The sequence below is a fragment of the Canis lupus genome, chromosome 11, assembly GCF_048164855.1.
Source record: "Canis lupus baileyi chromosome 11, mCanLup2.hap1, whole genome shotgun sequence".
In the NCBI taxonomy this organism is placed as follows: Eukaryota; Metazoa; Chordata; class Mammalia; order Carnivora; family Canidae; genus Canis; species Canis lupus.
Window position 1 is genome coordinate 3727041 of NC_132848.1, and position 26212 is coordinate 3753252.

Consider the following 26212-nt stretch of genomic DNA (forward strand, 5'->3'; position numbering starts at 1 on the left):
CGGGGCGGGGCGGGGCGGGGCGGGGCGGCGGGGGCGGAGCCAGCCCAGCCCCGCCCCCTGCGCGCCCGCGGGCGGGCCTCCGGTCACGTGACGGCGGCCCAGGTGAGCGCCGCTTCCGGGGTCGGGAGCCCGCTGCGCCGGCGGCTCGGCGTCCCCTCGGTCGGTTGCGCGGGCGAGGGAGGCTATGGCGTCCTCCTCTGTCCCGCCGGCCACCGTACCGGCGGCGGCGGCGGCAGCGGCAGCGGCAGCGGCCCCGGGCTTCGGCTTCGCCTCCAAGACCAAGAAGAAACACTTCGTGCAGCAGAAGGTGAAGGTGTTCCGGGCGGCGGACCCGCTGCTGGGCGTGTTCCTGTGGGGCGTCGCCCACTCGGTGAGCCCGCCGCGCCCCCAGCTCCCGCCTGGAGCCCTCGCCGCCGCCCCCGCGCCCCCGCGCCCCCGCGCCCCGGCCCCGGCCCCCGCGCCCGCCCCCGCGCCCGCCCCCGCCCCCGCGCCCCAACCTCAGGTGTCCCCGCCGCGGCGCCTCGCTGGAGGCGGCGCCGTCGTTCCTTCCGTGAGTCGGGCCCTGGCCCCCTCCGCGCCCCGGCCGCGCCGCGTCCGCCGCTCGAGCTCCGCCCGCCCCACCTGCCCTCCTGCTGCTCCGGCGTCGCGGCGGGCTCGGCGGGAGGCCGGGCGGGCGCCCAGGGCGGCGGTGCTGCGGCTCGGGAGGCAGCTCGGAGCGGCGCGGGTCGCCTTCCTCTCCAGCTGCCGCCCTGGTGCTGGAGCCTCGGCCCTGGGGGACGCTCCAGGCTTCCTGCGCGCCCCTGCCTTTGCCTTCCGAAGGTACAGCGTCCGGGAGAAGCCACCCACCCGGGCCTCGTTGACACTGTGTATGGGATATGCCTTTGGTTTTCACTGCATCCCCGTGGCTGGCCGCGGAGACGCTGTTCGGGGTCAGCGGGGGGTCGTCTGTGACCAACAGGATGGCTGAGGAGTGCTGCTGCTGGGGACGCTGCTGGTGAACCTGAGGAACAGGTGGCCGGTGTGGCCTGGGAGGAGGCCAAGCAGCCCAGTGCGTCGCTTTTCCTTCACTCAGGTGAAGGAAGCACAGCCATTGTTCCTCCACCCTCAGATTTAGAGTGGGAGGGATGCGGTGACCTTGAATGTAACAGGCAGTATTTTATAAATCAGTCTCCTTGAAGTGTTGTAGTCAAGGCGGAGTTGGACAGGTGGAAGGGAGTAAGGAAGAAGACCATTTTTGTCCCCTTCTTGATTTGTGGTTTAGAATGTCGGGGGGTGGGGGGGGCTCTTTTGTATTTGTGGTTCTATGGACCGCCCCCAGCTCCTGGGTGGTAATGTCTTAGAGGTAGGGCCGCCTCTCATATGGACTTTACAGGTGACCCATCCATCCCTTTGGGAAGCTTACCAAGGAGGATTTTTCTTTGGTAAGGATTGAGGAGTTACACATGAGAGCTGGCTGCCTCAGCTTCCCTAGGTATATATACTTTAGCTTCAACACCCCACCCTGTAGCCAACCCACATTTACTTCAAGTGTCTAGAGTGGAGAATTCCTTGAACATATGTCTTAATGATGATTCAGCCTGCTTAACAGCAGGTGGCGAGGAGGGGGCATGAAGAACTATAGCTGAATTTTAGGCTGGGAATCTCAAGTGGCTTTTCTTTTTCTTTTTCTTTTTTCTTCTTTCTTTCTTTCTTTCTTTCTTTCTTCTTTCTTTCTCTTTCTTTTTTTTTTTTTTGGTTCCTGGAGGAAGACGTTCTGTCCTCCTTTTCTTTCTTTCTTTTTTTTTTTTTTTTATGATAGTCACAGAGAGAGAGAGAGAGAGAGAGGCAGAGACACAGGCAGAGGGAGAAGCAAAAAAAAAAAAAAAGGGAGAAGCAGGCTCCATGCACCGGGAGCCCGATGTGGGATTCGATCCCGGGTCTCCAGGATCGCGCCCTGGGCCAAAGGCAGGCACCAAACCGCTGCACCACGCAGGGATCCCCTGTCCTCCTTTTCTACTGAGAGTGAGAGGAGCACAGTTTCACTGCAATCTGTGGATTTGGGTTAGGCTGCATTTCATCACCTCTGTTGAATGATCAAGAGAGGCAAGGCCTCCGCTTATTCATCTAATACACACTTCAGGACCCCCTGTGCCAAACTTTATGCTAGCTCAGCACCTGAGACATGCAGACAACTACAGCTGATCCTTGCCCTTGAAGAGCTCACAATGTAAATGGTGAACTTACATAAACTAGCCATTAGAGTCATGTGATAAGCGCACTGTTAAAGGTGGGTGAACAGTATTGCGGCAACGCTGGGGAGGAAACACATCTTCTTGGGATTTCTTCGTGCAGGAACTCCCTTCCCACCCAGAATTAGCAGATGGCTGATTCTGGGGGCCAAGGAGAGCGTGTGTTGCTTGCATCCTTTGGGCCATGGCCTGACTTGACTTTTAGGAACAGACAGCTAATGAGCTCATATCCTCTGCCTGCCTGCATGCACCCCCTCTGAAGTCAGCTGCTCTTCTTTTACTTGACACTCAGGCAGGTGAGGACCTACTGGAGAGACCTGGGTCAGGGTGGTCTGTTTGTAAGGAGATGCCTCCTGCAGGATGTGGACATCTCATTCTGGTTGCTGCAGGCTCCTCAGAGTCCCATTAACTCTCTTGTGTACATTTAAAAAAAAAAAAGCGCCTTTTGTTTTGTTTTTAATGGAGCATGGAACTGTTTGTCTTGAGTGTTTTGAGTCTGCTGAGGGTATTTTTTTCCCTTTAGAACTTCTCACAGCTTTAAAAATAGTGCTGAGCTGCTTACAGGGTTTGCCTAATATAAAATGACTGCTGCGAGCATGAAGCTCCATGGGGGTGGAGTGTGAGGGGCTGTGTGTGGGGGCTGCTGACTGCAGTCCCTGCTGGGCAGCAGAAGGGGTCAGATGCATTGTCTCACCTCTGGCAAGTAGATGCATAACTCGGGTTCCTAAATGAACAAGGGTTGAGTTGCCCTTTTCTGACTTTCGCCCAGAAGCAGTGTAGAAGTAGCTCTCCACACCCCTCCTCACTGGCTCCCTGTTCTTGTTTTGGTTTATCAGATCAATGAGCTCAGCCAGGTGCCTCCCCCAGTGATGCTGCTGCCAGATGACTTTAAGGCGAGCTCCAAGATCAAGGTCAACAATCACCTTTTCCACAGGTATGTGGAGATCCCTGCTCTTCTTTTGTCAACCTTCCTAGAAGAGAGTAATACATAATTTTAAGAGTTAAGATTCAGTGAATCGAAGGTTTTAGATTTGGAAGGCAGTTTGCAAGTTCTGCATTCTAACCCCCTTCCCAGAGCAGAAATTCAGTATCGTGCAACAAAACCATTAAAGTAACTTCCAGTGTTCTCTATACTCTGGTATATTTGTACTACTTTGTTTCTCATCTAGCCACAGAGTAAATACATTTAGATGCCCTTACCATTAGCTTCTGATAGAGACTCCCTGAAAGAAGTATCTTAGTCTCCTAGGTGCTTCTGGTATCAGAAGATGCCATTCGGAACAGTCGCACCTATTGCGGATTTTAGGATATCTCGAACTTGCATGAGATTTGGGAAATGATGCTGTTTAGATGGGCATTAGATCCTGGTTCTACTTAAGCTACTTATCAGTTCTCTGTTTGAAGCAGGTCACTCAACCACCCTGAGCCCCAATCTCTCCTGTAAAATGGGAATAATATACCTTTAAAGGCCTTCACAATAGTTTCATGAGAATCATATAGGGTAAATGTGTTGAAGGTGCTCTGTAGATTGTCAAGCCACATATAAATGTAATACTGTTACTTTGTTTTCTTACCCTGAAAACCCCTATTTCAGAGAAAACCTGCCTAGTCATTTCAAGTTCAAGGAGTACTGCCCCCAGGTCTTCAGGAACCTCCGTGATCGCTTTGGCATTGATGACCAAGATTACCTGGTGAGAGTCCTTTTCGGGTGAGGGGTGTCCTTTCTCCATGACAAGCAGGGAATCCTGGGGCCAGTCATGTTTAGAGAAATGAGAGCTTTGGTAAGTCTGATTCTTTACCTATTTGTGGTCACAAGGCCTCTTCAAAAATCTGATGAAAGGCGTTAACCCAGTCCTTGGGGAAAAATGTAGCTACATTAAAATTTTTGCTTTCACATTCATTCAGTCCAGGTGAAGAACCCCTGCTCCACCTTTCATACAAGAGTTTTATCTGCTTTCGGATACATTCACTTGACCATTATCCTATGATTGTATCTCCATTCAAAGAGGAAAAGAGCCTCTGACCTATTTATGTTCCCAGGTATCCCTCACCCGAAGTCCCCCGAGTGAAAGTGAAGGCAGTGATGGTCGCTTCCTTATCTCCTACGATCGAACTCTGGTCATCAAAGAAGTATCCAGTGAGGACATTGCTGACATGCATAGCAACCTCTCGAACTACCACCAGGTTAGGCGGCTTTCCAGCTTCGTTCTTTCCCTCTCCTCTCTAGTCATAGCTTTGCTGCTGGAGAACATTAGGAAACTTTTCTCTTTTCCCTACAACCCATTTTGCTGCCCAAGGAGCACTTGACATCATGTTTTTGAAAACTAGGAATTTCGGAAAAAGCCTCTGCATACCTCTTTGTGTTTGACCAAAAAGGAGAAGTTAGACATGTTCCTTTCTCATTTGGTATTTACGATCCCAAACTGCTGTGGATTGATACATCAGGGGCACACATATAGCGGTTATCAACTGTAGACTAAGCCAGAATTAGGTGAACTGTTAACACCAATATACTGTCAGGAATAAATGTGGTTTCGAGGAGAAAAGCAGGATAAGTACACAATTGGGAATAAACTGAAGGGGAGAAGCATGATCATATCCAGTCCTGAGTGGGATTAGGGAGGCTTTTCTGTCTGATGAGATTAACCTGAAACGTGCAGTTTCCGGAATATTTCAGTGATAAAAACACTGCCTGAATATCTTTCTAATGGGAAAAAAAAAAAATCCCCCTAAAGTCAGTTAGCAAGGAATAAATGAAAGACTAGAAAAATAATTGGTTTAGTCAACAAACATTGAATCTCCGTTATCACTAGGCCCTACATTAGGCAGTGGAGAAAGAGGTGACTGAGGAAGAGGCCCTGGAGGATCTCTCAGCCTCACGGCAGAGGCTAGGAAACCAACATAAACACAGTGGGATGTGTGCAGTAGTAGAGGGATATACAGAGTGCTGTGGGGGTGCTTAGGAAGAGCATCCTAGCTTACCTGGGGAAAGAAGTGCACTGGGAGGTTCAAGGAGAGTTTGTTAGAGCAAGGATTATAGGAGTCGGTTCTTGAAAGACTAGTATGGACTCCTTAGACAAGGTGGAAGAAAGCATTCTAGGCAAAGGACAACTTGCAAAGGCACAGAGCTGAGAGAGCGGTATATTATTTAGAAATAGTCCCATGACTGCATTTTCGAGAATGGGTTGGATAGGGGAATGCTAGGAGTGAAGATTAGCATTACCAGGTAGGAGGTAATGCTAATAGTCTGGGTGAGGAATGACAGAGGGTGGAGGAACGATGGCAGTGGAGAGGCAGAGGGACTCGTGGGAGACTTGGGGGAATTAAGGCAAAGGTGCCTCCAGATTCCTGGCTGGGGATAACCGGGTGTCTATTCACTAACAGTTGGGAAGCACAAAAAGAAAGCGGTTTTGGGGAGAAGACAGTTCTGATTTAGACATGTGGAATGTAGGGTTTCTACAGTTCATTCAGATGTAGATGTTCCATAAGTGGTTGGGGAATGGAGTTCAGGAAAGTAGAAGTGTAGATTTGAGAGTTACAGGTAATAGATGGTATTTAAAACTATAGATACAGACTATTGACAGGAAGTGTTATGGAGAAGAAATGAAGCAATTAGAAGAGCCCATAAAGGAGAGTTTGAGTTGCCAGGTACCCTCCTTTGTTCTGTATGGGATTTGAGGAGAGAGGGGAAGAGAATTGGAAGAGTGGCATAGGGGGAGCCCAGGGTGAAGAGAGTTCTAGGGAGAGTCTGGTTGGGAGTATCAAGTGCCCCCAAGTTGAAATACAACAATAACTAAAATGAATACCAAATGATTTGGCAACAGGGATTTGAGGAAGGGAGTAGTAGATTTCAGAGGAAAGATGAGAGTATGAGTTTGATTTCACTGGCTTAAGGTGTGAAAGGAAGTGGATTCATTGTGGACTACTTTTCTGAGAAGGCTGGCTCTAGGGGAAGAAGGCAGCAATGCTGACAGAGACAATAGCATAAAAGATGAGTCATTTTTTAAGAATCCCAAATTATAAGCCATCATGCAAACATTTTTACTATGGGAACGTAGCCCACCAGGAAATGTTAGTCTAGGTAAAATCATTTCGTGGTAAACAGATGTAATCTCTAATCCTGGTTCTGTGACCACTTGTACTTGAAGAGTTTAGGGATGCCTGGGTGGCTCAACGGTTGAGCACCTGCCTTTGGCTCGGGTTGTAATCCTGGGGTCCTGGGATCGAGTCCTGCAGTGGGCTCCCCACGACAAGCCTGCTTCCCCCTCTACCTATGTCTCTGCCCCTCTCTCTCCCTCATGAATAAATGAATAAAATCTTTTTTAAAAAAATAGAGAGAGGGACACCTGGGTGGCTCAGTGGTTGAATGTCTGTATTTGACTCAGGGCCTGATCCTAGAGTCCTGGGATTGAGTCCCGCATCGGGCTTCCTGCATGGAGCCTGCTTCTCCTTGCCTGTGTCTCTGCCTCTCTGTGTGTCTTTCATAAATAAATAAAATCTTAAAAAAAAAAAAATAGGGAGTCTAGTGGCTCTTGGGGGACTCACTTGATTGAGCATCCGACTCTTGATTTTGGCTCAGGTCATGGTCTCTGTCTTGAGATTGAGCTGGGCTCCATGCTCAGCAGGGAGTCTACTTGCCCCTCTCCCTCTGCCCCCTACCTGTGCACGCGTGCATGCTCTCTCACTCTCTCTCTCTCTCTCTCATAAATCTTTAGGGGATCCCTGGGTAGTGCAGCGGTTTGGCGCCTGCCTTTGGCCCAGGGCGTGATCCTGGAGACCCGGGATCGAATCCCACGTTGGGCTCCCGGAGCATGGAGCCTGCTTCTCCCTCTGCCTGTGTTTCTGCCTCTCTCTCTCTGTGTGTGTGACTATCATAAATAAATAAAAATTAAAAAAAATAAATAAAAGCTTTAATATAAAGAGACATTATACAAATGGAATAAATCAGGAGATGGGGATTCAGAAACTTCATGGATACCACAGATGCCTTTAACAAGTCTCCACCACTTTTTTTTTTTAAGATTTTATTTATTTATTTGAGAGAGAGCATTCACGCAGGGGTACGCCTGGGGGTGGGGGTGGGGCAAGGCAGAGGAAGAGGAAGAGAGAAAGAATCCCAGCTGGGCTCCATGCTCTGCAGGGCTCAATCCCACAACCTTGAGATCATGACCTAAGTGGAAACCAAGAATCAGATGCTCAACTGACTGAGCCACCCAGGCGCTCCCCACTCACACTTTTGACCTTGTAATCTCTCTACTTGAAGTTGTCTGCCCTACTCTGGAATGGTGGTGTTTGAATTCCCATCCCTGGGCTGGTTGTGCATTTACTCCTCAGCTTCTCCCCATTCCTTCCTCCCTTCTACCCCAGTACATTGTGAAGTGCCATGGCAACACACTGCTGCCCCAGTTCCTGGGGATGTATCGAGTTAGCGTGGACAATGAAGACAGCTACGTGCTTGTGATGCGCAACATGTTTAGCCACCGTCTTCCTGTGCACAGGAAGTATGACCTCAAGGTAAGGAGAGGCTAGCTGAGGGAGAGGCTCCTGATAGCCTGAGAGTGGGGAAGGGCCTGGGAGGGCACTGAGATGGTTCATTTCAAAGGAAAGAAGACTGTGGGTGTGAATATTCCTCTTAGGAGCTGGATCCTAACTTCTTTTAGCCACTTCTGCTGACTTGGTCTTTGGGTCTCTCCACAGGGCTCCCTAGTGTCCCGAGAAGCCAGCGATAAGGAAAAGGTGATACTAATTTTAGGTGACAGGGTGAGGGATGAGGGAGGGCAGATAAAGGGATCTCCTTAGGATAGAGGTAGGGATCACCAGCTATTTCGTCTTATCTTAAACCACCAAAAAGAAGAGAGGTGTAAACTTGTGCTGATGCTGGGATTAAGTGTTTGGAATGGGCAGCAGGAGCAGCTGCTTTCTCACTGGCATGGGTTAGCCCATGTGGAAGGTGTGGCTATGGATAAAGACAAACTTTGAGAGCGAAATGCTTACTCTCTACCCCCCGCTCTGGGTTCTTGTATTCAGGTGGCTATTTTCTGCTTAAGAAGAATGAAAGGCGGTATGTGAGGTCTTGACTGGAAACCATAAGCAGACGGTAGTGGGATGTGATTTGGGGTACCGCTGCAGTGACTGAGTTTGGAGAAGCCACAAGAGCGGAGAACGGCCTCTGGGCAGCATGGCAGTGTGCAGTTAGAGGAGCTGTGAGATCTCTCTCCCCTCAAGGCCACTGAGTTACAGAGAGCCCTAGGAAGAGAGCATGGTTCTCTGAGACCTTGAGGGAAGGGCTGTATTCCCAAGATTCCCCTTACCTATTTTCAGGTTAAAGAATTGCCCACCCTTAAGGATATGGATTTTCTCAACAAGAACCAGAAGGTTTATATTGGTGAAGAGGAGAAGAAAGTATTTCTAGAGAAGCTAAAGAGAGATGTGGAGGTGATGATCGGGGTGCTTTGGGAAATGGCTGTTTCCTGTTGCTCCCCCCCGGGGCAGCTGTCTCTCCCGTTCCCTTTATTCTTTGGGTTTTCTGCATGTAGGGGAGTTGGGTATGGGACATAAAAAACCCTTAGAGGTGACCCATGGAGGGGATGGCTAGAATTGACTAAAAGGATGACCTCAGGTACCAGGACATTGATGTACTAAAGGGCAGTGGTATACTCCCAACCCTCGATTTTCATCCTTCCTTTCCCCAGGAGGGCCCCTGAAGCTCAGAGGGGAGGTATAAGGGTGGTGTGGTGCTGGGAGCAGGGAAGGAGATCTGAGGTATCTGATTTGTCAGTGGGGTCTCAGTTCCTAGTGCAGCTGAAGATCATGGACTACAGCCTTCTGCTGGGCATCCACGACATCGTTCGGGGCTCTGACCCAGAGGAGGAGGGACCTGTGCGGGAGGAGGAGTCAGAGGGGGATGGAGACTGTGACCTGACAGGGCCACCTGCTCTGGTGGGCTCCTATGGCACCTCCCCTGAGGGTATTGGCGGCTACATCCATTCTCACCGGCCCCTGGGCCCTGGAGAATTTGAGTCCCTCATTGACGTCTATGCCATCCGGAGTGCTGAGGGTGAGAGAAATCCTGGAAATATTAAGGGTGTTGGTGGTGGGGAGGGTTGGCCTTGGGGGAGTGAGGGGACTGAGACCAGCCAGGGTGGTGGGAGAGAGGCCAGTTAGCTTTTCAAAACAGATCTGACTGGTTCTTGGGAAGAGGGAATTGGGACTATACTTGCTCTTCCTCGCTTTCTTTCCCCAGGGGCCCCCCAGAAGGAGGTGTATTTCATGGGCCTCATTGACATCCTGACACAGTATGATGCCAAGAAGAAAGCAGCTCACGCAGCCAAAACTGTCAAGCACGGGGTGAGGGCTCCCCAAATCCTTTCCTATCTTTTGACTGGGAACAGAGGGAGCCTTTTGTACGGGAGCAATGGGGTGGCAAAAGGACGAAGGGCTGGGAAGGGCTGGGTGCGGAAGTGGTGTGGGGAGGACTGGAGGCTGCGGAGTGGGATGGGGTGGTGGGGTGCCTGACGCTGTGTTCCTACCTCCTCTCGCAGGCTGGGGCAGAGATCTCCACTGTCCATCCTGAGCAGTATGCTAAGCGGTTCCTGGATTTTATTACCAACATTTTTGCCTAAGAGACTACCAGACTCCGTGCTGCTTTATGTTCAAGGTGGCAGGGTTCCGAGAGGCTTGGGGAGCTGTGGATATGTTGACCACTACTACTTCTCTTCCTCTTTTGTTAAATTCCAGCTACAGGCTCCTTCTACCCACACAACTCCATCTTGTTGACTAGGCTTTTCCTGACCCTCAGAAATACACTGTCCTGTCCCCCCCTCCCCACCCGCCCACTTTTCTTCCATTTCTCCCTCCCTTCCAGCAATTCTGCTTGCTTCATTAGAGTGTTACTGTTGACTCACTCCCAAGTGCCTTGATCTTTGTAAATGTCCTGTTGTTTCTAGAACATAGGAGGAGATGGGGGAAGGGGATTACTTGCCATCTTCAGGAACTGACTGGACGGATGGACCTGGCTCAAGCAACTACTCTGGATGCATTTTGCTGTGTGGGATGAACTAAGAGTGTCTGAATTTTGCTGATAACTTTATAGAACTCACTGTGGCATGCCTCCTTCCCGGTAGACCCTGGGATGGAGGACTTTTAAGATACTACAGGTGTGGGTGCTGGCATGCACACATATGATGGGTTATGGCCCATTTTACACACTAATGGGGTGGGGAGCGGCGAGCCAGCTGGTGCCTTACAGAGGTGGGACCCAGGAGGACTCTTGAAATTATTCAGGGAATTGGAAAAGGTGTCTGTCAAGAATTGACTACTACTCTCCAAACTCTTCCCTCACCCTACTTCCAACCCCTGCCCCTGTACTTCTGGGCACAAGAACCCAGAGATGGCCAAACCGTTCAAGCCTGGGTGAAGATGTTTGACTGCTGCTGCTCTTCACCAGGACCTTCCACACCTCCCAAGGCTGGAACCCTTCAGCGGGGGACGAGGGTGGGGGCAGTTTTGGAGGCTGGGATGATGGGCCAGGGTGTAAGGTTCACTCCCAATGCTAAATTTCCTTTCTTCACGTGTAGCCATCTCTGAGGTTTTATCCCCAGCAGGAGGAAATATCTCTACCTGGGTCCATCCTGGTCATTTCAAGAGGATGGAACGTCTCAAGTGCGGGAACCTCCTCTACTCCTTGGAGATGTGCACCTAGCATACTTCCTTCCCAACCCCTTCTCAAGCCCTTTTTCCAGTTGGATGTGTTATTCTGTTCTTTTCTGTCTTATACTGCTACTATGTCTCCCAGGGGACAGATGGACTTCTTTGTCATCTTCACTCTCCACCCCCAGAGAGGAGTCAGAGCCATAACTCAATCACTGGCCCCCTCCCAAGAGTTGAAATGACAAGTGGTAGTCTCAGAGTGTAGAGGACCCTGAGGGCCCAGATAGTGTCCTCCCCACCCCCTGATACCTTTGGGGCTAAGGCAGCCATTCTTGCTACCCTCCATCCCCTTTATGGCTTCTGCACTTTTTTAAAACATAAAGATGGGCACCTGCAACTGGCCTGTGGGGATGCAAAGATTCTTTGCTCTGTATCTAGCTGGACTGATCTGTCTCACAGGAAGTCATACAGTCATAAAGGAGAATTTCTCTCTCCCCTTCATCTTCTCCAAAGGAAGTAACAAGACGAGTCCACAGTTAAGAATTAGAGCCCCTATAATATCTTCCCATCAGGGGCCTGCTGATCTTTTTCATTCCAACCATCTACCTTCCCCTTTTGAATGCAATAAAACTCCATGACACCAGCAGCTGTTGCTCTTTAGAAATTGGTTTTCTGACCATGTGGCTGATGTATCATGAGCAGAATGGTCTTCGTTTTGTTGCTTCTGTTTTTCATCTTTTTTGTTTTATTAATTAATAAAGATCTTGTGTATTTACTCCCATCGCTGTCACTGTATAGGAAATAAATTATTGAATCCATATTCCTTCACAGACATGCCTCCTCCCCCCCTCTTTTCTGAGGAACCCTGTGCTTAGGGGTGCAGAGACCAGATGAAGAATTACCCATCTTTAAAATGTGGGGCCCCTAATTAAGGATGTGGGTTTCTAGTTAAAAGGTGGTGAGGGGTGTGCATGGCAATGGAAAACTTACTCTCCAGCTCTGTCAGAGTCCACGTATGGGGGGGCCAGGGAGAAGGGCTGATGGGGTGCTCCCTCTTCCCCCCCGGAGTTCTGGGCCTGATGACACAGTCACTCCTGTAAAGGTGAGTGAGCCTCAGAGCACGCTCCCTCACTTGTACTTGCTCACAGGAGCTAAAAGAAGAACGGGGTGTTCCCCCTAGGCTTCCTGGGAAAGATGTCCTGTTGTTTGGAGAGTAGGAAGAGTACAGCAGGGTCCTGGGAAAGTGGAGAAAGCGACCAGCCCTCCAGCCCAGGGAGGGAGTGAAGAGAGGGGTGGATAAATAGAGGCTGCTGCCAGCCTGGGAGATCCAGTGCTGTTTGGCTGAGGAGGCCTTTGGCTGGTGGAAAAACCTGGCTTGATGTGGCCCCAGGGAAGTGAGCTGGCCCGGGGGCGGAGAGCGCTCTGATGTGGGAAGCAGAGCAGAGCAGAGCAGAGCTGTTTGTTCTTGGAGCGTTTTTAACTCTACTTGTACCAGAGACTTCGCACCCCCACCCCCACCCTCACCCCCATCCCCATCCCCCCCAAGGCATTTTTTTGAGGCCTGTATTCCCTTCCCATTCTGCACTAGCCTCAGGATCCCTGTGGGTGGAAAGGAAAGTCGGAGGCGCTCACCCAGCCCCGCCTGCGGGCAGGTTGCGGGGGTCACAGAAGGTCACAACCTAGGAGAAGGCGAGCGCCCCGGGAAGGGATGGAAATAGTGTGGGCGTGGGGGTGGTTCTCCTCCTCCAGGACCAGGGCTTTCCTTACTGTGGCTCTGCCCGTCCTAGATTGTTCCTCGGCGCTTCTAGCAGCAGCAGGCGGATCACAGAGAACCGCCCCCCCCCCCCCCCCCCCGCGGAAGGCGCCCCGCCGCGAGGGCCGAGGGGGGCCCGGGAGGGGAGCGGCCCAGGCCGCGCCCGCCCCCGCGCCCCCGCCCCCGCCCCCGCGCCCCTCCCCGCCGCGGCCCGCGCTCCGCCCCCGCCCCGTCCCGTCCCCGTCCCGGGGCGCAGCGCCCGCCCCCCGCCGCCCCGGGGCCGCCCTCGCGCCGGCCCGCACCCTCGGCGGAGCCCCCCGCCCCCCGGGCCGCCCCCCCTTGTTGCTAAGGCCCCGACCGTCATCCCGGCAACAGCCTCAGTCATGTGACCGGCAATGGCGGCGCTGACGGGAGGTAGGTGAGCCCGGCGCCCCACACCCCCGCGCCCGCGCCCGCGCCCCCCGCCCGCCCCCCGCCGGCCCCGCGCCCCCCGCGCCGCGGCCCGCACCCGGGCTGGCGGGCGGCGCCCCCGCGGCAGGCTCCCCGCCCGCGGGCCCCGACCGGGCGACAGGCCGACGCGGGCCTGCTTCCGCGCCTCGCGGGTCCGGGCCGCCGCCGAGCAGCCCGCGCCCCCGCCCGCGCCCGCGCCCGCGCCCGCGCCCCCCGCCCTCCGCCCCCCGCCCCCCGCCCCGCGGGGTCGCGGCCCAGCGCCCGCCCCGCCCGCCCCGCCCGCCCCCGCTCCCGAGCCGGCGGGACCGAGCCAGGACCCCGAGGTCCCGGGCCCCGCGGCCTTGGATGCGCAGGACGAGCGGAGGTTCCGGGGCCGCAGCCTCACCCTCTGGGCCTCGAGGTGCCTCTGGCCCGGAGGGGACTGGGATGGAGCCGCACAGCCGCTCCCCTTGGGGTCAGTCCAGGAGTTGAGGCCACACTGGCGGCCCCTCTTCTATTTGAGCCACCTTTGGAGGCGTTGTAGGGACAGCTCTGTAGCCGCACCCGGTAAGACTCGGGGGAGCCCCGGCTCCTCCAGCCGAGCCCCGCGGAGCCGCACCCTCCCGCCTGCAGACCCGGTCGCTGCCGGCCTTACTGCTCCAGGCGCGGGGTTACAAAGGCGACAGCAAGAACCTCGTTACTTAGGGGCTGTTGCCACTTTGCCCGCCTCCAAACAGACTTCCGCAGAAGGGACCCTGGGCTGGCCCGCAAGGAAGGCTCCCTAGCGACGGGGGCTGAATTGTGGGGGGACGTGGGGCAGGGTGAGGACTTGGGGAGCGTAGGAAAGCTTCTCACCCGTGTGATCCGAGGCAGGTGGCAAGAAAGACCTCCGTGGGGGGGGGGGGGGGGCTTTTCCCTTCCTGACTTCTCTCATCTGCGCCCTAGGCCTTCTTGAGAGCCTCAGAGCTGGGGAGGAGAAGAGGAAAGTTAGCTTGCTGAAGTTCCATCTTTAGCAACTTGGGAGAGGCTGGGGATGCAGCTCTGCAGGAGAGAAGGAGAGGAAATGGAAGAGGAGTTTTTGTTTTGTTTCTGGGCTGCTGGCGGAGTGGGGGTGAGGGGGGCCGGTCACCTTTGTCATCATAACCCTTTCCTTTCTACTCTCCCCGCTCCCCCCAGTCCTAGTCAGCTGAGTGTGGCAATAGAGGGATTTCTACTGCTCCCGTCCATGGGCTTTCCAGGTATCTGCCTCCCAAGGGGAACTCAGCTTTCGCCTTTAAATTGGTTTCCTCCATTCCATGTGCCAAGTAATCCCATTCCCAGTAACTTACACCCGGGTTCCCAGTCTTCTGTTACCTGGGCTGCTGGGTTGGAGCATGAGGAAAGTGGGTAGGGGGGTATCTCACCTTCCCTTCTTTTCCCTTCCACCCACCAGGTCCCACAGCTGACAAGTAGGAAGCAGGGACAGTGGAGCGAGCCTGCATGCCAATTCTAAGCTGTTCAGGATCAAAGTGAGCAAAAAAGTCTCCCTCCCCTTTAAAGAAGCTGGTCCCCCCCCCCAGAGGGAGGAGGGCCAGATTGTTTCTGTGATCTTGGGAGGAGTGGAAACAGAACCAAGACTGCTGCTTGGCCCAGACGATGATAATAATAAAGTCATAGAAACTTTCTTGCTCTTTAGTGGGTGCTAGGATTTGAAAGATAAGAGCTCTGAGACAGAAAATCAGCTGGGGTGGCTAGGAGTCAGGGGTTGGACTGTGGGACAGTAGAGGTGATAAAGGGCCTGAAAGCAACCTGAGGTAGTAGGCACGGATTTTGTCAAATGGGGACCCCCCACCCTGAGTCCCTTTCACCCTGGGGGCAGTGTCGTTCGTCCTGTCCAGAATGGCAGCCTGTGGAGGCACCTGCAAGAATAAAGTGACTGTCTCCAAGCCTGTGTGGGACTTCCTGAGCAAGGAGACCCCAGCCCGGCTGGCCCGGCTTCGGGAGGAGCACCGCGTGTCCATCCTCATCGATGGCGAAACTTCTGACATCTACGTCCTGCAGCTATCCCCGCAGGGTCCTCCCCCGGCACCCCCCAACGGGCTCTACCTGGCCCGGAAGGCGCTCAAGGGGCTGCTAAAAGAGGCCGAGAAAGAGCTGAAAAAAGCTCAGAGGCAGGGCGAGCTTATGGGCTGCCTGGCTTTGGGGGGTGGCGGGGAGCACCCTGAGCTGCACCGCCCAGGGCCACCCCCTCCCCCTCTGCGAGCAGCCCCGCTCCTGCCCCCAGGGGCTCGGGGGCTTCCCCCTCCTCCTCCTCCCCTCCCCCCTCCACTTCCTCCCCGCCTTCGGGAGGAGGCTGAGGAGCAGGAGAGCACCTGCCCCATCTGTCTGGGGGAGATCCAGAACGCCAAGACCTTGGAGAAGTGCCGGCACTCGTTCTGTGAGGGCTGCATCACCCGGGCCCTGCAGGTGAAAAAGGCTTGTCCCATGTGTGGCCGCTTCTATGGGCAGCTGGTGGGCAACCAGCCCCAGAATGGGCGCATGCTGGTCTCTAAGGACGCCACGCTCCTACTGCCCAGCTATGAGAAGTATGGCACCATTGTCATCCAGTACGTCTTCCCGCCCGGTGTCCAGGGGGTAAGAAGACCTGCCGTGCCCTTCGGTTTTCCCCAAGCGTGTTCTCTGACCTAGGAAACCTGGGTGAAGGGGAGTGTGTTTGTTAGATGTGATGTAGTCTTGCCGCCTCCCAGCATGCCTTCGCACCCGGTGCCCTGGAGCTAGCTGGTCCCCCCACCTTCAGGCCCAGCTTTTCTAGCCCACGACTCCACGGCACATATGAAACTCAGGTAGGAGAGAAAGGCTCTTGCCTCGGTGAACTTGGATGGATGACGACAGCTATTCTTGGCAGAGGTGAATTCTGTGGAGAAGGTGGCTCAGGTGCAGGCAGGCCTAGCGGGAAGGGATCTGACCCTCTTCACAGAGCAGTGAGTGCTGCTTTGTTCCAGACTGCTGAGAGGAAAATCTTGTTGACAGTGGGAGGTTAAACCAGGAGTGGTCGAGAGCCTCTAGGTGTCTCCTGCTTGACCATGCAAGGGTAATTTCCAGGCCTGGTTTGCAGAGGGCTGAGGAAGCTCTGAAGGAGAGTAATGGGAAAGTGGCCCGGGCTAGGCAGGCTTAGAAGCGCTGGGAGTGTTTTCAGGTGGAGAGGGGAAGACAGAGAGAGATTATTCTCAGTCTTCACATTTCTGCTGACTTATCTGGTGAGTGAGGACTAGCGAGCGGCTTGCCATCACTTTTGAGAATCCATTTGTTGCTGAACTGAGACTTGAGAGATTGAGGCAGCAGAAGGAACTTCCTTAGTAGTAAGGATTTTGTCCAAAAATGGGCTCCTGCTGTCCAAACCTTTCAAGGAAGTCTCTCCCTCCTTGAAAGGCTGTCGGCCCGTTGCTGCCCCATCAGCATTAGGCGGCCAGTGGACCAGGATGACCCTCGGTTGGCATCACGGGCCTTCACGTGCCCAGCTGCTCACTGTCCTCTCTGCTTCCCCTTCGTCCCAGGCTGAACACCCAAACCCAGGAGTTCGGTACCCTGGCACCACACGGGTGGCCTACCTCCCGGACTGCCCCGAGGGCAACAAGGTGCTGACCCTGTTCCGCAAGGCATTTGACCAGCGTCTCACCTTCACTATCGGCACGTCCATGACCACAGGGAGACCGAATGTCATCACCTGGAACGACATTCACCACAAGACCAGCTGCACAGGAGGACCCCAGCTGTGCGACCCTCCTTCATTTCCTTTCCCTCCCTTGGCTCCTCCCCTTCTCTCTATTTTCACTCCAGGGAATGACAGCAACCCCCTCTCTCCTAGAGCCTCCTAACTAGAGAGGACCACCCCCAAACTATCCCAGCCATCTCTTCCATCCCAGCGTCTCTACATTCCACCTGGCCCAATATGCCCAGCTTAACCTACAGAAATAAGCAGAAGTGGGCTAAGTTATCTCAGGATTGGCTATGCTCAGGGGAAGTGGGGAGCGGCTGGAACTGGGCCCCCAGAATGAGGGAGAGCATGAGGCTAAGATGAGTCAGCTGGAATGGCTAATCCTGACCTTCGTCTCTCTTTGCTCCCAGGTTTGGGTACCCGGACCCCACCTACCTGACCCGGGTGCAAGAGGAGCTGAGAGCCAAGGGTATCACAGACGACTGAAGGACTTCCCCTCTGCCAAGCCCTTGCCTTTCTCCATAGGACCCAGCGGAAGCCTCTGTTCTCTCTCCCTCTGCCCCCCCCACACCACACAAACAGGGGACCAGTCTGACTGGGGAAGGAGTTCAGAGAGGGAGGGGGCAATCCCTTCCCCTGTCCCCTCCCCCAGGCCAAGTGCTTCTGTGCAGTGAGAGCCGCTCCCTTCTGGGAGGGGGATCTCCCAGGCTCTGCTCCCCACCTCCCCATGTACATACTCCCAGTCTCCCTACCCCCTCCTTTGCCCTTGGCTTTTTCTGGTATGTGCTGTGCTCCAGTGACTAAGCTGAGAAAGGACCTGGGTGGGGAGGGAAGGTCTCTCGAGCCCCCTGCTCTACTGCTGAGCTTCGGCATGGGGGAGGGGCAGTGGGGCTGAGGTGAGCCCCCCCATCCCCCGGAGCCGGCCCTGTGTGTTTCTCAGAACCAGTCCCCCTTCCACCTTAACCTGTCCTTTCTCTCCTGTGTCTCTGTCTCCGTCAGTCCGTCAGTCCGTCTCCTGCTCTTCTCTGCCCCCTATAAGGAGCCTCCTTACCCTGTTCTGGAATCGCCGCCAGACTGTAGCTTTTAATTTAATAAAAATAAAGTAAAATATGCAACTCTCTCTGCCACACCCGTTCTGTTCTGTGGCCCCGGGTGGGGGTGGGGTGAGGAGCGGAACCCGCTGAGAAGGGGAAGGGGTGGTGATCGGGTAAATCCCCGCGCGTCTCCCCAGTCCCGGCCTCCAGAGAGCCTGGGACACGGCAAGTGCTCAGTGGGCTCCCGACGCATCCACGTCGGAATCGGGACTACGGGGGGGTTGGCTCGTCGTGGAACTTGGGTTGTGGTAGAGAAAGGAACAACCCTACCCCTTTGAGAAGTTTGGCTGGGGTGGGAGTGGGGGCGGAGCCGGGCAGGGGGCGGATTCCACAGCTGCAACTCCCCGGACGCACGCAGGCCGAGAGCCCCCCAGCTTCCGTGCCCCCTCGGCCCTGAAACTTGGAGCAGGGTAGGGGTCCAGCATGAAGCCCCCGGACCGCCCCGCCCCTGGCCGCACGGACCGGATCCTGGGGGTCATGGGGGGCATGCTGCGCGCATGCGCCCTCCCAGGGCCGGAGGGGGTAAGAAAGGGGACCACGGTGGAGTCGGGAACCTTTAGGGGGCCTCAGGAGGTCTGCACCCCACAGCTCAGTTTACCCGGTCGCCGCACCCCGGGAGTTCGGGGCCTGGGTCTGGGCGAACGGCTCCCTGCAGCCCGGCCTAGGCGACCCTTTTACAACAATGTGGATTTGACAGGAGGAGGGCGACGCGGGAGGTCGAGGCCGGGTGCGGAGGGAGGTTCCCTACCACCAGTCTTGCCCACAGCCCCCGAGCAGAGGCCCCCTAGGGCCGGGAGGGACCGAGACAGAGTCGGACTGTCCCGAGGGTGATCAGAAGGGGGAGCGCCAGCGTGGGGTCCCCGCCTGGGCGCCGCTGCCCGGTAAGAAGCTGGGGGCGGGGTGGGGCCCAGCTACCGCCCTGCGCCCAATTCAAGTAATGCCGCCCTTGCTCGCGTGAAGGTTTGCATCCAAACTGCGCGGGACCCATCTAAGTGCCGAGCGCTCCACGCTTCTCGCCCCCTAGTCCTGTGTGGCCCCCACATCACCCGATCCCGCGGCTGTGTCCCCGCGCCCCACCCCTGGCCCCCCGCCAGCCCGGCCGCCGGGACTTCGCCTTAATTGGTGATTAGCCTCAGCCAGAGTCCCGGGGCCTGGAGGGGAGCAGGGTCTGGCGGGAGGGCGGCACCTGGGCCGTGTTCCCCGCAGAGCTCCCCATTCCCGCTCCCCGAATGGCGGGGGGGGGGGCTTGTCCACCCCTGCCGGGCTGGGGACAGTCCCAGCCCCCAGCACGTCTCCCCGCGGGCCCGGGCCCATCCATCCGCAGCCCTCTCCACCGCCGAGGCGGAGGGGCGACCTGGGCAGACCCCGCCGCCCGGCTCGCCCCCACCCGGCTCTCCGCAGTCGGGAGCCCGAGAGGGGAGGGAGGGGGACGGGGCGGGGAGCCGAGGCTGGAGAGGGGAGGCGGAGGCGGTGGGGACGTGGAGTGGGAACGCGGCGGTGCCTGCGGGAGGGGGATTGGGGCCGGAGCCCGGCGCAGGCTGGAGGGGGAACCGGAGGCAGAGGGCGGAGCCGGGCCGCAGAGGCCCCTCCCCGCGGCGGCACCGCGGCCCGGCCTGTTATTCGGCTCGCCGCTCGGCCGGGACCCGCGCAGCGCCCGGGACCCGGGGAGCCGGCCCCCGCCCCTCCCAGCCCGGGCCTAGAGCCCCGCCAAGCCCGAGGGGCCGGAGCCGGGGCTGGAGCGGCCGCCGCAGCCCGGCCCCGCCCCGCCCCGCCCCGCCCCGCCGGACCGCTGGACCCCGGGCCCCGCACCGCCTGGGTTCCGGAAACCCTCCCCGCCGCGCTCGCCGCCCGGCCCCGCGCCGCCCGCTCCCCGGGGCCCCGGCGCCCCCCAGCCCCGGCTTCCGCCTACCCCTGGACACCCCCTCCCGGTTCCCTCCCTGCCCCCTCCCCCAGCCTGGAGCGGGCTAGGAGGGAGGGGGGTGTGCGCCCTGCGCCGTCCCCCCGCCCCCCGTGATTCCCCCTGCATGGCCGGCCCGGGCGGGGGGTGCGGGGGGGCCCGGGCGCCATGCGGGGGGGGCACAAGGGGGGTCGCTGTGCCTGTCCCCACGTGATCCGAAAAGTGCTGGCAAAATGCGGCTGCTGCTTCGCCCGGGGGGGTCGTGGTGAGTGAGAGGTCGGAGGGCCCAGCGTTGAGCGGGGGCGGGCCGAGGGTTCAGGGCCGCAGGTCGACCTGGCGCCAGGGATTGAGAGGCTGGAGACTTGTACCTGCGTTTTCCAGGAAAGTGACTTAGTAGACCTCCAAGATCCCTTCTGCCTGCAAATTTTTTATCTGTTCAAGTTAAAAAATTTGGGGAAGGGGCAGGAAACTCTTCTCTCTGTCTTGTAGTCAACAGGGTATGAGAACAATCCATCCACAATCCCCTGGGCCTAGGACCGGATCTTCCTTAAATCCTTTTGCTGAGAATCTACTTCAGATCTGAAGACAGACAGAGGGATGGAGGATGAGGGTCTCCCAGGGGCTTTATGACAAATCTCAGATCCTCTGTTCCTGAGCCCAGGGCAAAGATAACCCTGATGAGCTCTCCTCACTTCCCCCCCCCCCCCCCGCCCCCCACCCCATTGGGTTTGTGCATGTGTTGGGGAGATGGGCTGCAGAAGTCTTTTTATAGTGACTACTGCAATTGGTGCAGGAGGGGTCTGGGGGTGGCAGATGGGCTTTTAGCTCTACCCCCCCCACCTTCTCAGGGAATGGTCTGTGCCCATTGGAAGGGGGCGGCTGGTAGGAGAGCAGATGGCTACCCCCAGCTTCCAGTGGCTGCCCAGATGGCTGCCCCTCCATATCTATGGCATGCTCAGGATATGGGGAGCCTCCACATATAACTGGAGGTTCCGGGCCTTGAGAGCCCAGGTGTTTACTGTCCTTCCTCCCAAGGGTGCCCGGGTGAAATTTTCTATCCTGGCGAACTCAAATGAGAATGACAAGAGAGTGGGCCCTGGGAGAGAGGGCTCAGCATCATGAAGAGGAGTCTCTGGGAGCTCCCTGGGGACCCTGAATCTCGAGCTGGAGTAATATCTATGGCCCCTTTTCTCCCCTCCCCCCACCCTCACTCCCCATTAGAATCCTATTCCATTGCTGGCAGTGAGGGGAGTATCTCAGCTTCAGCTACTTCGGGTCTGGCTGCCCCCTCTGGCCCCAGCTCTGGCCTCAGCTCTGGCCCCTGTTCCCCGGGCCCCCCAGGGCCAGTCAGTGGCCTGAGAAGATGGTTGGATCATTCCAAACATTGTCTCAGTGTGGAAACTGAGGCAGACGGTGGCCAGGCTGGACCATATGAGGTGAGCAGAGAGTACCACAGAAGCATGAAGGACATCCATGAAGGACCTTGGGAGAGAGGGCAGGCTGGGGGCCACTGGTCACTGGGGAGGTGTAGCTACTGTCCGTGACTTCTGACACTTGACTTCTGGCTCCCAGAACTGGGTGCTGGAACCAGCTCTAGCCACAGGAGAGGAGCTGCCCGAATTGACCCTGCTGACCACTTTGTTGGAGGGCCCTGGAGATAAGACGCAGGTATGAAGAAGTGGGTCTGCATGGCTCCCCAAAAAGCATCCTTTTTTTTTTTTTTTTTTTTTTACTCTAGGATGTTCTTTCCTTCCAGCCACCTGAGGAGGGAACTCTGTCCCAAGCCCCTGAGAGTGAAGAAGAACAGAAGAAGAAGGCTATGGAAAGGAGTATGTAAGTGTCCCCACACACTCCCTCTCCTCTGCCCCCCACCCATTGTGCAACTTCCAGAGAACTATCCCTCACATTTTAGATTTGATACTTGGAATTTCCTCTGAGGTTGGCTGTGGTAATGAAGGGGCTTCTAGTCCAGGAGGGAGGAAGTGGCTAAACCAAGGATGTGCACTCCTGCTCTCTTCCCAGGTATGTCTTGAGTGAACTGGTAGAGACAGAGAAAATGTATGTGGACGACTTGGGGCAGATTGTGGAGGTAGCTCCCCGTTCTCTTCCCAGCCCTAGCCCAGCCCTTTCTCTCTGCTCAAGGCTAACTGTAGGATCTGCCCTAGTGCTCCTCTGTGCCACCCTCCCCGCACCCCGGCCTCCTGGACTTCTGGAGGGAGGCGGTTTTCCCACCAAGGCTGGCCTCCCACACTCTTGCCCTCCCCCCGCCTCCCAACCTTCCTGCAGGGTTACATGGCCACCATGGCTGCTCAGGGGGTCCCGGAGTGTCTTCGAGGCCGTGACAGGATTGTGTTTGGGAACATCCAGCAGATCTATGAGTGGCATCGAGAGTGAGTGGTGGATCCCCGAGAGTGAGGGGGAAGGGCATGTGGCTGGTTGTCTCTGTGACCTACCCATGGGCCTGTTGTCGCCTGAGGAACATTTGGAGTGGCTTAATGGCACAACTAAGGTAGACAGCTTAGTTGAGTGGGGTGGGGGTATTTGACCAGCCTTTTCCTTGCCAACCCCTCCAGCTATTTCCTGCAGGAGCTACAGCGCTGCCTGGAGGATCCTGATTGGCTGGCTCAGCTGTTCATCAAACACGTGAGGCCTAAGGGGGTGGGGCCGCGGGGGGCGGGGCTTGGGAGTGGGTCAGGGCCCTGGAGAGGAGCTCTGGTTCCTCACCCATCCTGCTCCCCTTCAACTTGACCCGTTAGGAGCGCCGGCTGCACATGTACGTGGTGTACTGTCAGAATAAGCCCAAGTCAGAGCACGTGGTCTCAGAATTTGGGGATAGCTACTTTGAGGTCAGTGGCCGAGGTACCTGGGGGGACCAGGCCGGAATCCTCGGGCTCTTCTGGCTGCATAACCATTGGTCCCTGTCCCCAGGAGCTCCGGCAGCAGCTCGGGCACCGCCTGCAGCTCAACGACCTCCTCATCAAACCAGTGCAGAGGATCATGAAGTACCAGCTGTTGCTCAAGGTCGGAGCCACCTGTTCCCTGGGGGTTCTGCTGGCTGGCACACCCCTTTCCTCATTCATCGCCCCAGGGTTCCTAAGACTCCTCCCCCCCCCCCCCCAGACTTCCTGGGCATCCTCACCTGTGTCCTCAGGGGAGGATGTCAGAGTCTCTGAGGGTGTCCTCAACACCTCCCTGAGCATTTCTTTTCTACATCTTAGGATTTTCTCAAATATTATAGTCGAGCTGGCATGGACACGGAAGAGCTGAAGGTGAGGACCCCCATATCTGCCAGGACACACACCACGTACCTCTTAGTTTTCCAGTCTCCTGGGTTCCCACAGCTCCTCGGGTGCGGATGCACCGCCTGGTTTTTAGGGGGAGGCTGGTCGAGAGTTGAAACATGGTCTGAAGAGGCCTTTTTCTCCACAATGACAATGCTCGTTTCTTCACCTGTGACCCAGCAAGCTGTGGAGGTCATGTGCTTTGTACCCAAGCGCTGCAATGACATGATGACCCTGGGGAGACTTCGGGGGTTTGAGGTATGGGGATAGAACAGGAAATGGGAGGTACAGGGGATAGAACAGGAAATGGGAGGCCTGAGGCTCTTTTGTCCCAGTCTGAGCCCTCGAGGAGAAGTCCTCATGGGGAACTGTCCTCCCCTGGACCTGACCCCATGGTTGGTTGGGAGCCTCGGGGGAAGGGGGGAGGAGCAGAGTGTGGCGCTTTTCTCTTCTTGCTCTTTTCTCAAAATCGCTGCCCTTTGGTTCTAGGGCAAACTGACTGCTCAGGGGAAGCTCTTGGGCCAGGACACATTCTGGGTCACCGAGCCCGAGGCGGGGGGGCTGCTGTCCTCCCGAGGTCGAGAGAGACGTGTCTTCCTCTTCGAGCAAATTGTCATCTTCAGTGAGGCCCTGGGAGGAGGAGTACGGGGTGGAACACAGGCCGGATATGTGTACAAGAACAGCATCAAGGTGGGGAGGAGGCCACTAGGGAGGGGCCTGACTGGGATGGGGTGAGGCCTCTGAGGGAATGTCTGGCTCTTGGACTTGTTGGAGGGGGCAGGAACCACAGAGGGCCTAAACAATTTGGGCGCCATCTCCTATTTGCCAACCCAGGTGAGCTGTCTGGGACTGGAGGGGAACCTCCAGGGTGACCCCTGCCGCTTTGCACTGACCTCCAGAGGGCCAGAGGGCGGGATCCAGCGCTATGTCCTGCAGACCGCAGACCCTGCAGTGAGTCAGGCCTGGATCAAGCAAGTGGCTCAGATCCTGGAAAGTCAGCGGGACTTTCTCAATGGTGAAGCTCTCACCCTCCCTCCCTCATGGGGCTCCTTTGGCCCTTTGACCTCCCGAATCCCTCACTGCCCAATCTCCTATCCTTGCCCTCTGGCCCCAGCTTCTCCCCATCTCCCTGGCAATTTACTTTGGCTGACAGTTCATGGGAGGGGGGCCAAGTGGGAGGATGGTGTGGGCGGAGCACTTGGGGGAAAGGACATGTCTGTGTTGTAACCCTTCCTTCTGTTCTCTTTGCCCAGCGTTGCAGTCACCCATTGAGTATCAGAGACGAGAGAGCCAGACCAACAGCCTGGGGCGGCCAGGAGGGCTTGGGGTGGGGAGTCCTGGGAGAATGCGCCCTGGAGACCGGGCCCAGGTCAGCACACATGCACCCATCAATGGCTCTCTCCCTTCCCTGCTGCTGCTACCCAAAGGGGAGGTGGCCAGAGCCCCTCTGCCCCTGGACACACAGGTATGAGGAGTGGAGTTCCCTTGTTATAGGGGCAGGATGGGGAGGGCCTCTCTTATTATGGGGTCCCTAGATCCCCCTCCACCACATCCACATCATTTCTCTCTTCCACCACCTGCCTTTTGTCTGTCCCTTCCCACTTCCCTGCTTGGACCCTCCCTTCTCCAGTTTAACCCCTGGAGAAGCTGACTGTCTTAGATAATCTAAGGCATCTATCAAGAGGAGGTGGCATGGGATCCCTGGGTGGCGCAGCGGTTTGGCGCCTGCCTTTGGCCCAGGGCGCGATCCTGGAGACCCGGGATCGAATCCCACGTCGGGCTCCCGGTGCATGGAGCCTGCTTCTCCCTCTGCCTATGTCTCTGCCTCTCTCTCTCTCTCTGTGTGACTATCATAAATAAATAAAGAAAAAAATATTTAAAAAAAAAAAAAAAAAAAAAAGAGGAGGTGGCTTGGTTAGGGACATACACCCAAAAGAAAGGAGTGAGGGTGGATTCCTGGAATTCTTTTTAATCCTCTGACTTGAGTCTTTCTTCAGGCACCCAGTGACACCCCCCAAGCTGCTCCCGACCCTTCTCCAGCTCCGCCAGTTCCAAACACCCCTCCCTGCCAAGCCAGACTTGCCAAGCTGGATGAAGATGAGCTATAAGTGGCGCAGGCCTGGGGTGGTGCGGACGGGGCCACCCCATTTCCCAAGGAACTTCAGGGCAATCCTTCTGACACCACCTCAAGATTCCTTCTTGATGTGTCTGGATGGGGGGCAAGGCTGGGAGTGATGTTGACGTGGAGGAGGATACCTAGACTCAAAAAGATTTCTTTCTGCTTAAGGAACACAGGTCCCTTCAGCTCCCACCCCTATGCATGCATCACAGGTCCCCCCCAAAGGAGGATATGTGGGTGGGTGGGTGGGTGGGAGGGCTGGGGCAGGGGCCAGATAAAAATTATTTGGTTTGATTTTGATTTTTTTTTTTCAGTTTTCTGAGATTAAAGGTTTTGTGATATCTCTAAGGCTGTTGTCTCTGCCAAGGGAGGGGCAGGGGAGGGGCGGTGAAGCAATGGGGAGAAATCAGCTGGCCCGAAGGTGGTCTGGTGGAAGGTGGTCTGGTGAGAGGAGGACACAGCGGGAAGACAAAAGATGTCACTCTTTGCCTCTCACCTGCAGTTGCAGCATCTCATGGTCCAGACCTGGAACTTGATAGATCCTCCCCTTTCCCTGCTTGCTTTCTCTCCCATCTGGCCTCCGTTCTAGAGCCCACCGAAAAGCCCAATGTAGTGTGACTTCCCACCGTTCCCCCCAACACCCAGATTCTAAAGCACTAGATGCCCAAGTACCTTTCCTTCTGAGGCCTCCATGTTCAGCTGAGGGAGAATGGGAAGGCAGAGAGGATGCTGGGGGCTGTGGACCTTTGTGGCTCCTGGGTCTCCTTTTTGCGGTCTGCGAGGTCATAAGGCATATCCATAGTGAGCAGGAAGAGGTTCTTCTTCGAGGCACAGACCCAAGAGTGGACAGCCCAAAGGAGTCTTCACCCCTTCCAACTTCTGGGATAGCCCCTGGGACAGAGAAAGCCAAACATGCGGAGATCCATATCCAGATGCCCTGTCCTGGGTCCTGGGGCATCGCTGTGTCCACTGTGTCCATTTGTCCCCTGGGCTTGGTCACGTGTACTTGGGCTTCCTCAGCAGACAATAGGCTGCTGGGGTGGGAGGGTGAGGAGGAGCTGGAGCCTC

General features: G+C 56.2%; 3 protein-coding genes and 2 long non-coding RNA genes across 17 annotated transcripts; 3 read left to right on the forward strand and 2 right to left on the reverse strand.

Moving 5' to 3' along the window:
* Positions 1 to 82: 82 nt before the first annotated feature.
* On the forward strand, positions 83 to 11658 carry PIP4K2C (phosphatidylinositol-5-phosphate 4-kinase type 2 gamma). 5 transcript variants are annotated; one of them, XM_072842886.1, is made up of 10 exons: positions 95 to 370; positions 3065 to 3162; positions 3823 to 3919; positions 4269 to 4412; positions 7596 to 7742; positions 7926 to 7964; positions 8550 to 8663; positions 9018 to 9285; positions 9472 to 9575; positions 9770 to 11658. In XM_072842886.1, the coding sequence occupies exons 1-10, from the start codon at positions 185 to 187 to the stop codon at positions 9848 to 9850; spliced, it is 1278 nt and encodes a 425-aa protein (XP_072698987.1). In that variant the 5' UTR covers positions 95 to 184; the 3' UTR covers positions 9851 to 11658. The 5 variants fall into 5 exon arrangements, with proteins under 5 accessions (XP_072698988.1, XP_072698987.1, XP_072698990.1 ...); XM_072842889.1 differs by lacking the exon at positions 95 to 370 and adding an exon at positions 706 to 819; XM_072842890.1 differs by lacking the exon at positions 95 to 370 and adding an exon at positions 1050 to 1072.
* On the reverse strand, positions 11352 to 17341 carry LOC140642398 (uncharacterized). The gene is made up of 5 exons (XR_012038836.1): positions 15903 to 17341; positions 14463 to 15731; positions 13915 to 14025; positions 11868 to 11971; positions 11352 to 11667 (listed from the first exon to the last, which is right to left on the reverse strand). It is a non-coding gene; the product is annotated as an uncharacterized lncRNA (long non-coding RNA).
* DTX3 (deltex E3 ubiquitin ligase 3) lies at positions 12907 to 17873 on the forward strand. 4 transcript variants are annotated; one of them, XM_072842891.1, is made up of 6 exons: positions 12907 to 13044; positions 14236 to 14297; positions 14492 to 14567; positions 14937 to 15672; positions 16593 to 16810; positions 17164 to 17873. In XM_072842891.1, exons 3-6 carry the CDS (start codon positions 14539 to 14541, stop codon positions 17237 to 17239), a joined length of 1059 nt encoding a protein of 352 aa, XP_072698992.1. In that variant the 5' UTR covers positions 12907 to 13044; positions 14236 to 14297; positions 14492 to 14538; the 3' UTR covers positions 17240 to 17873. The 4 variants fall into 4 exon arrangements, with proteins under 4 accessions (XP_072698992.1, XP_072698995.1, XP_072698993.1 ...); XM_072842894.1 differs by having other exon boundaries at positions 12908 to 13044; positions 14918 to 15672; XM_072842892.1 differs by lacking the exon at positions 12907 to 13044 and adding an exon at positions 13398 to 13626.
* Positions 17874 to 18161: 288 nt separating this feature from the next.
* Positions 18162 to 25492, forward strand: ARHGEF25 (Rho guanine nucleotide exchange factor 25). 6 transcript variants are annotated; one of them, XR_012038835.1, is made up of 16 exons: positions 18162 to 18369; positions 18614 to 18728; positions 20966 to 21180; positions 21317 to 21412; positions 21501 to 21577; positions 21767 to 21833; positions 22031 to 22134; positions 22318 to 22387; positions 22501 to 22590; positions 22673 to 22765; positions 22963 to 23013; positions 23206 to 23283; positions 23515 to 23715; positions 23860 to 24040; positions 24279 to 24712; positions 24932 to 25492. XR_012038835.1 is itself a non-coding variant. In XM_072842882.1 (16 exons), exons 1-16 carry the CDS (start codon positions 18271 to 18273, stop codon positions 25131 to 25133), a joined length of 1764 nt encoding a protein of 587 aa, XP_072698983.1. In that variant the 5' UTR covers positions 18162 to 18270; the 3' UTR covers positions 25134 to 25492. The 6 variants fall into 6 exon arrangements, 5 of the variants coding, with proteins under 5 accessions (XP_072698983.1, XP_072698981.1, XP_072698982.1 ...); XM_072842882.1 differs by having other exon boundaries at positions 24279 to 24394; positions 25023 to 25492; XM_072842880.1 differs by having other exon boundaries at positions 18163 to 18369; positions 24279 to 24490; positions 25023 to 25492.
* LOC140642399 (uncharacterized) lies at positions 20154 to 24697 on the reverse strand. The gene is made up of 2 exons (XR_012038837.1): positions 21227 to 24697; positions 20154 to 20323 (listed from the first exon to the last, which is right to left on the reverse strand). It is a non-coding gene; the product is annotated as an uncharacterized lncRNA (long non-coding RNA).
* Positions 25493 to 26212: the final 720 nt, after the last annotated feature.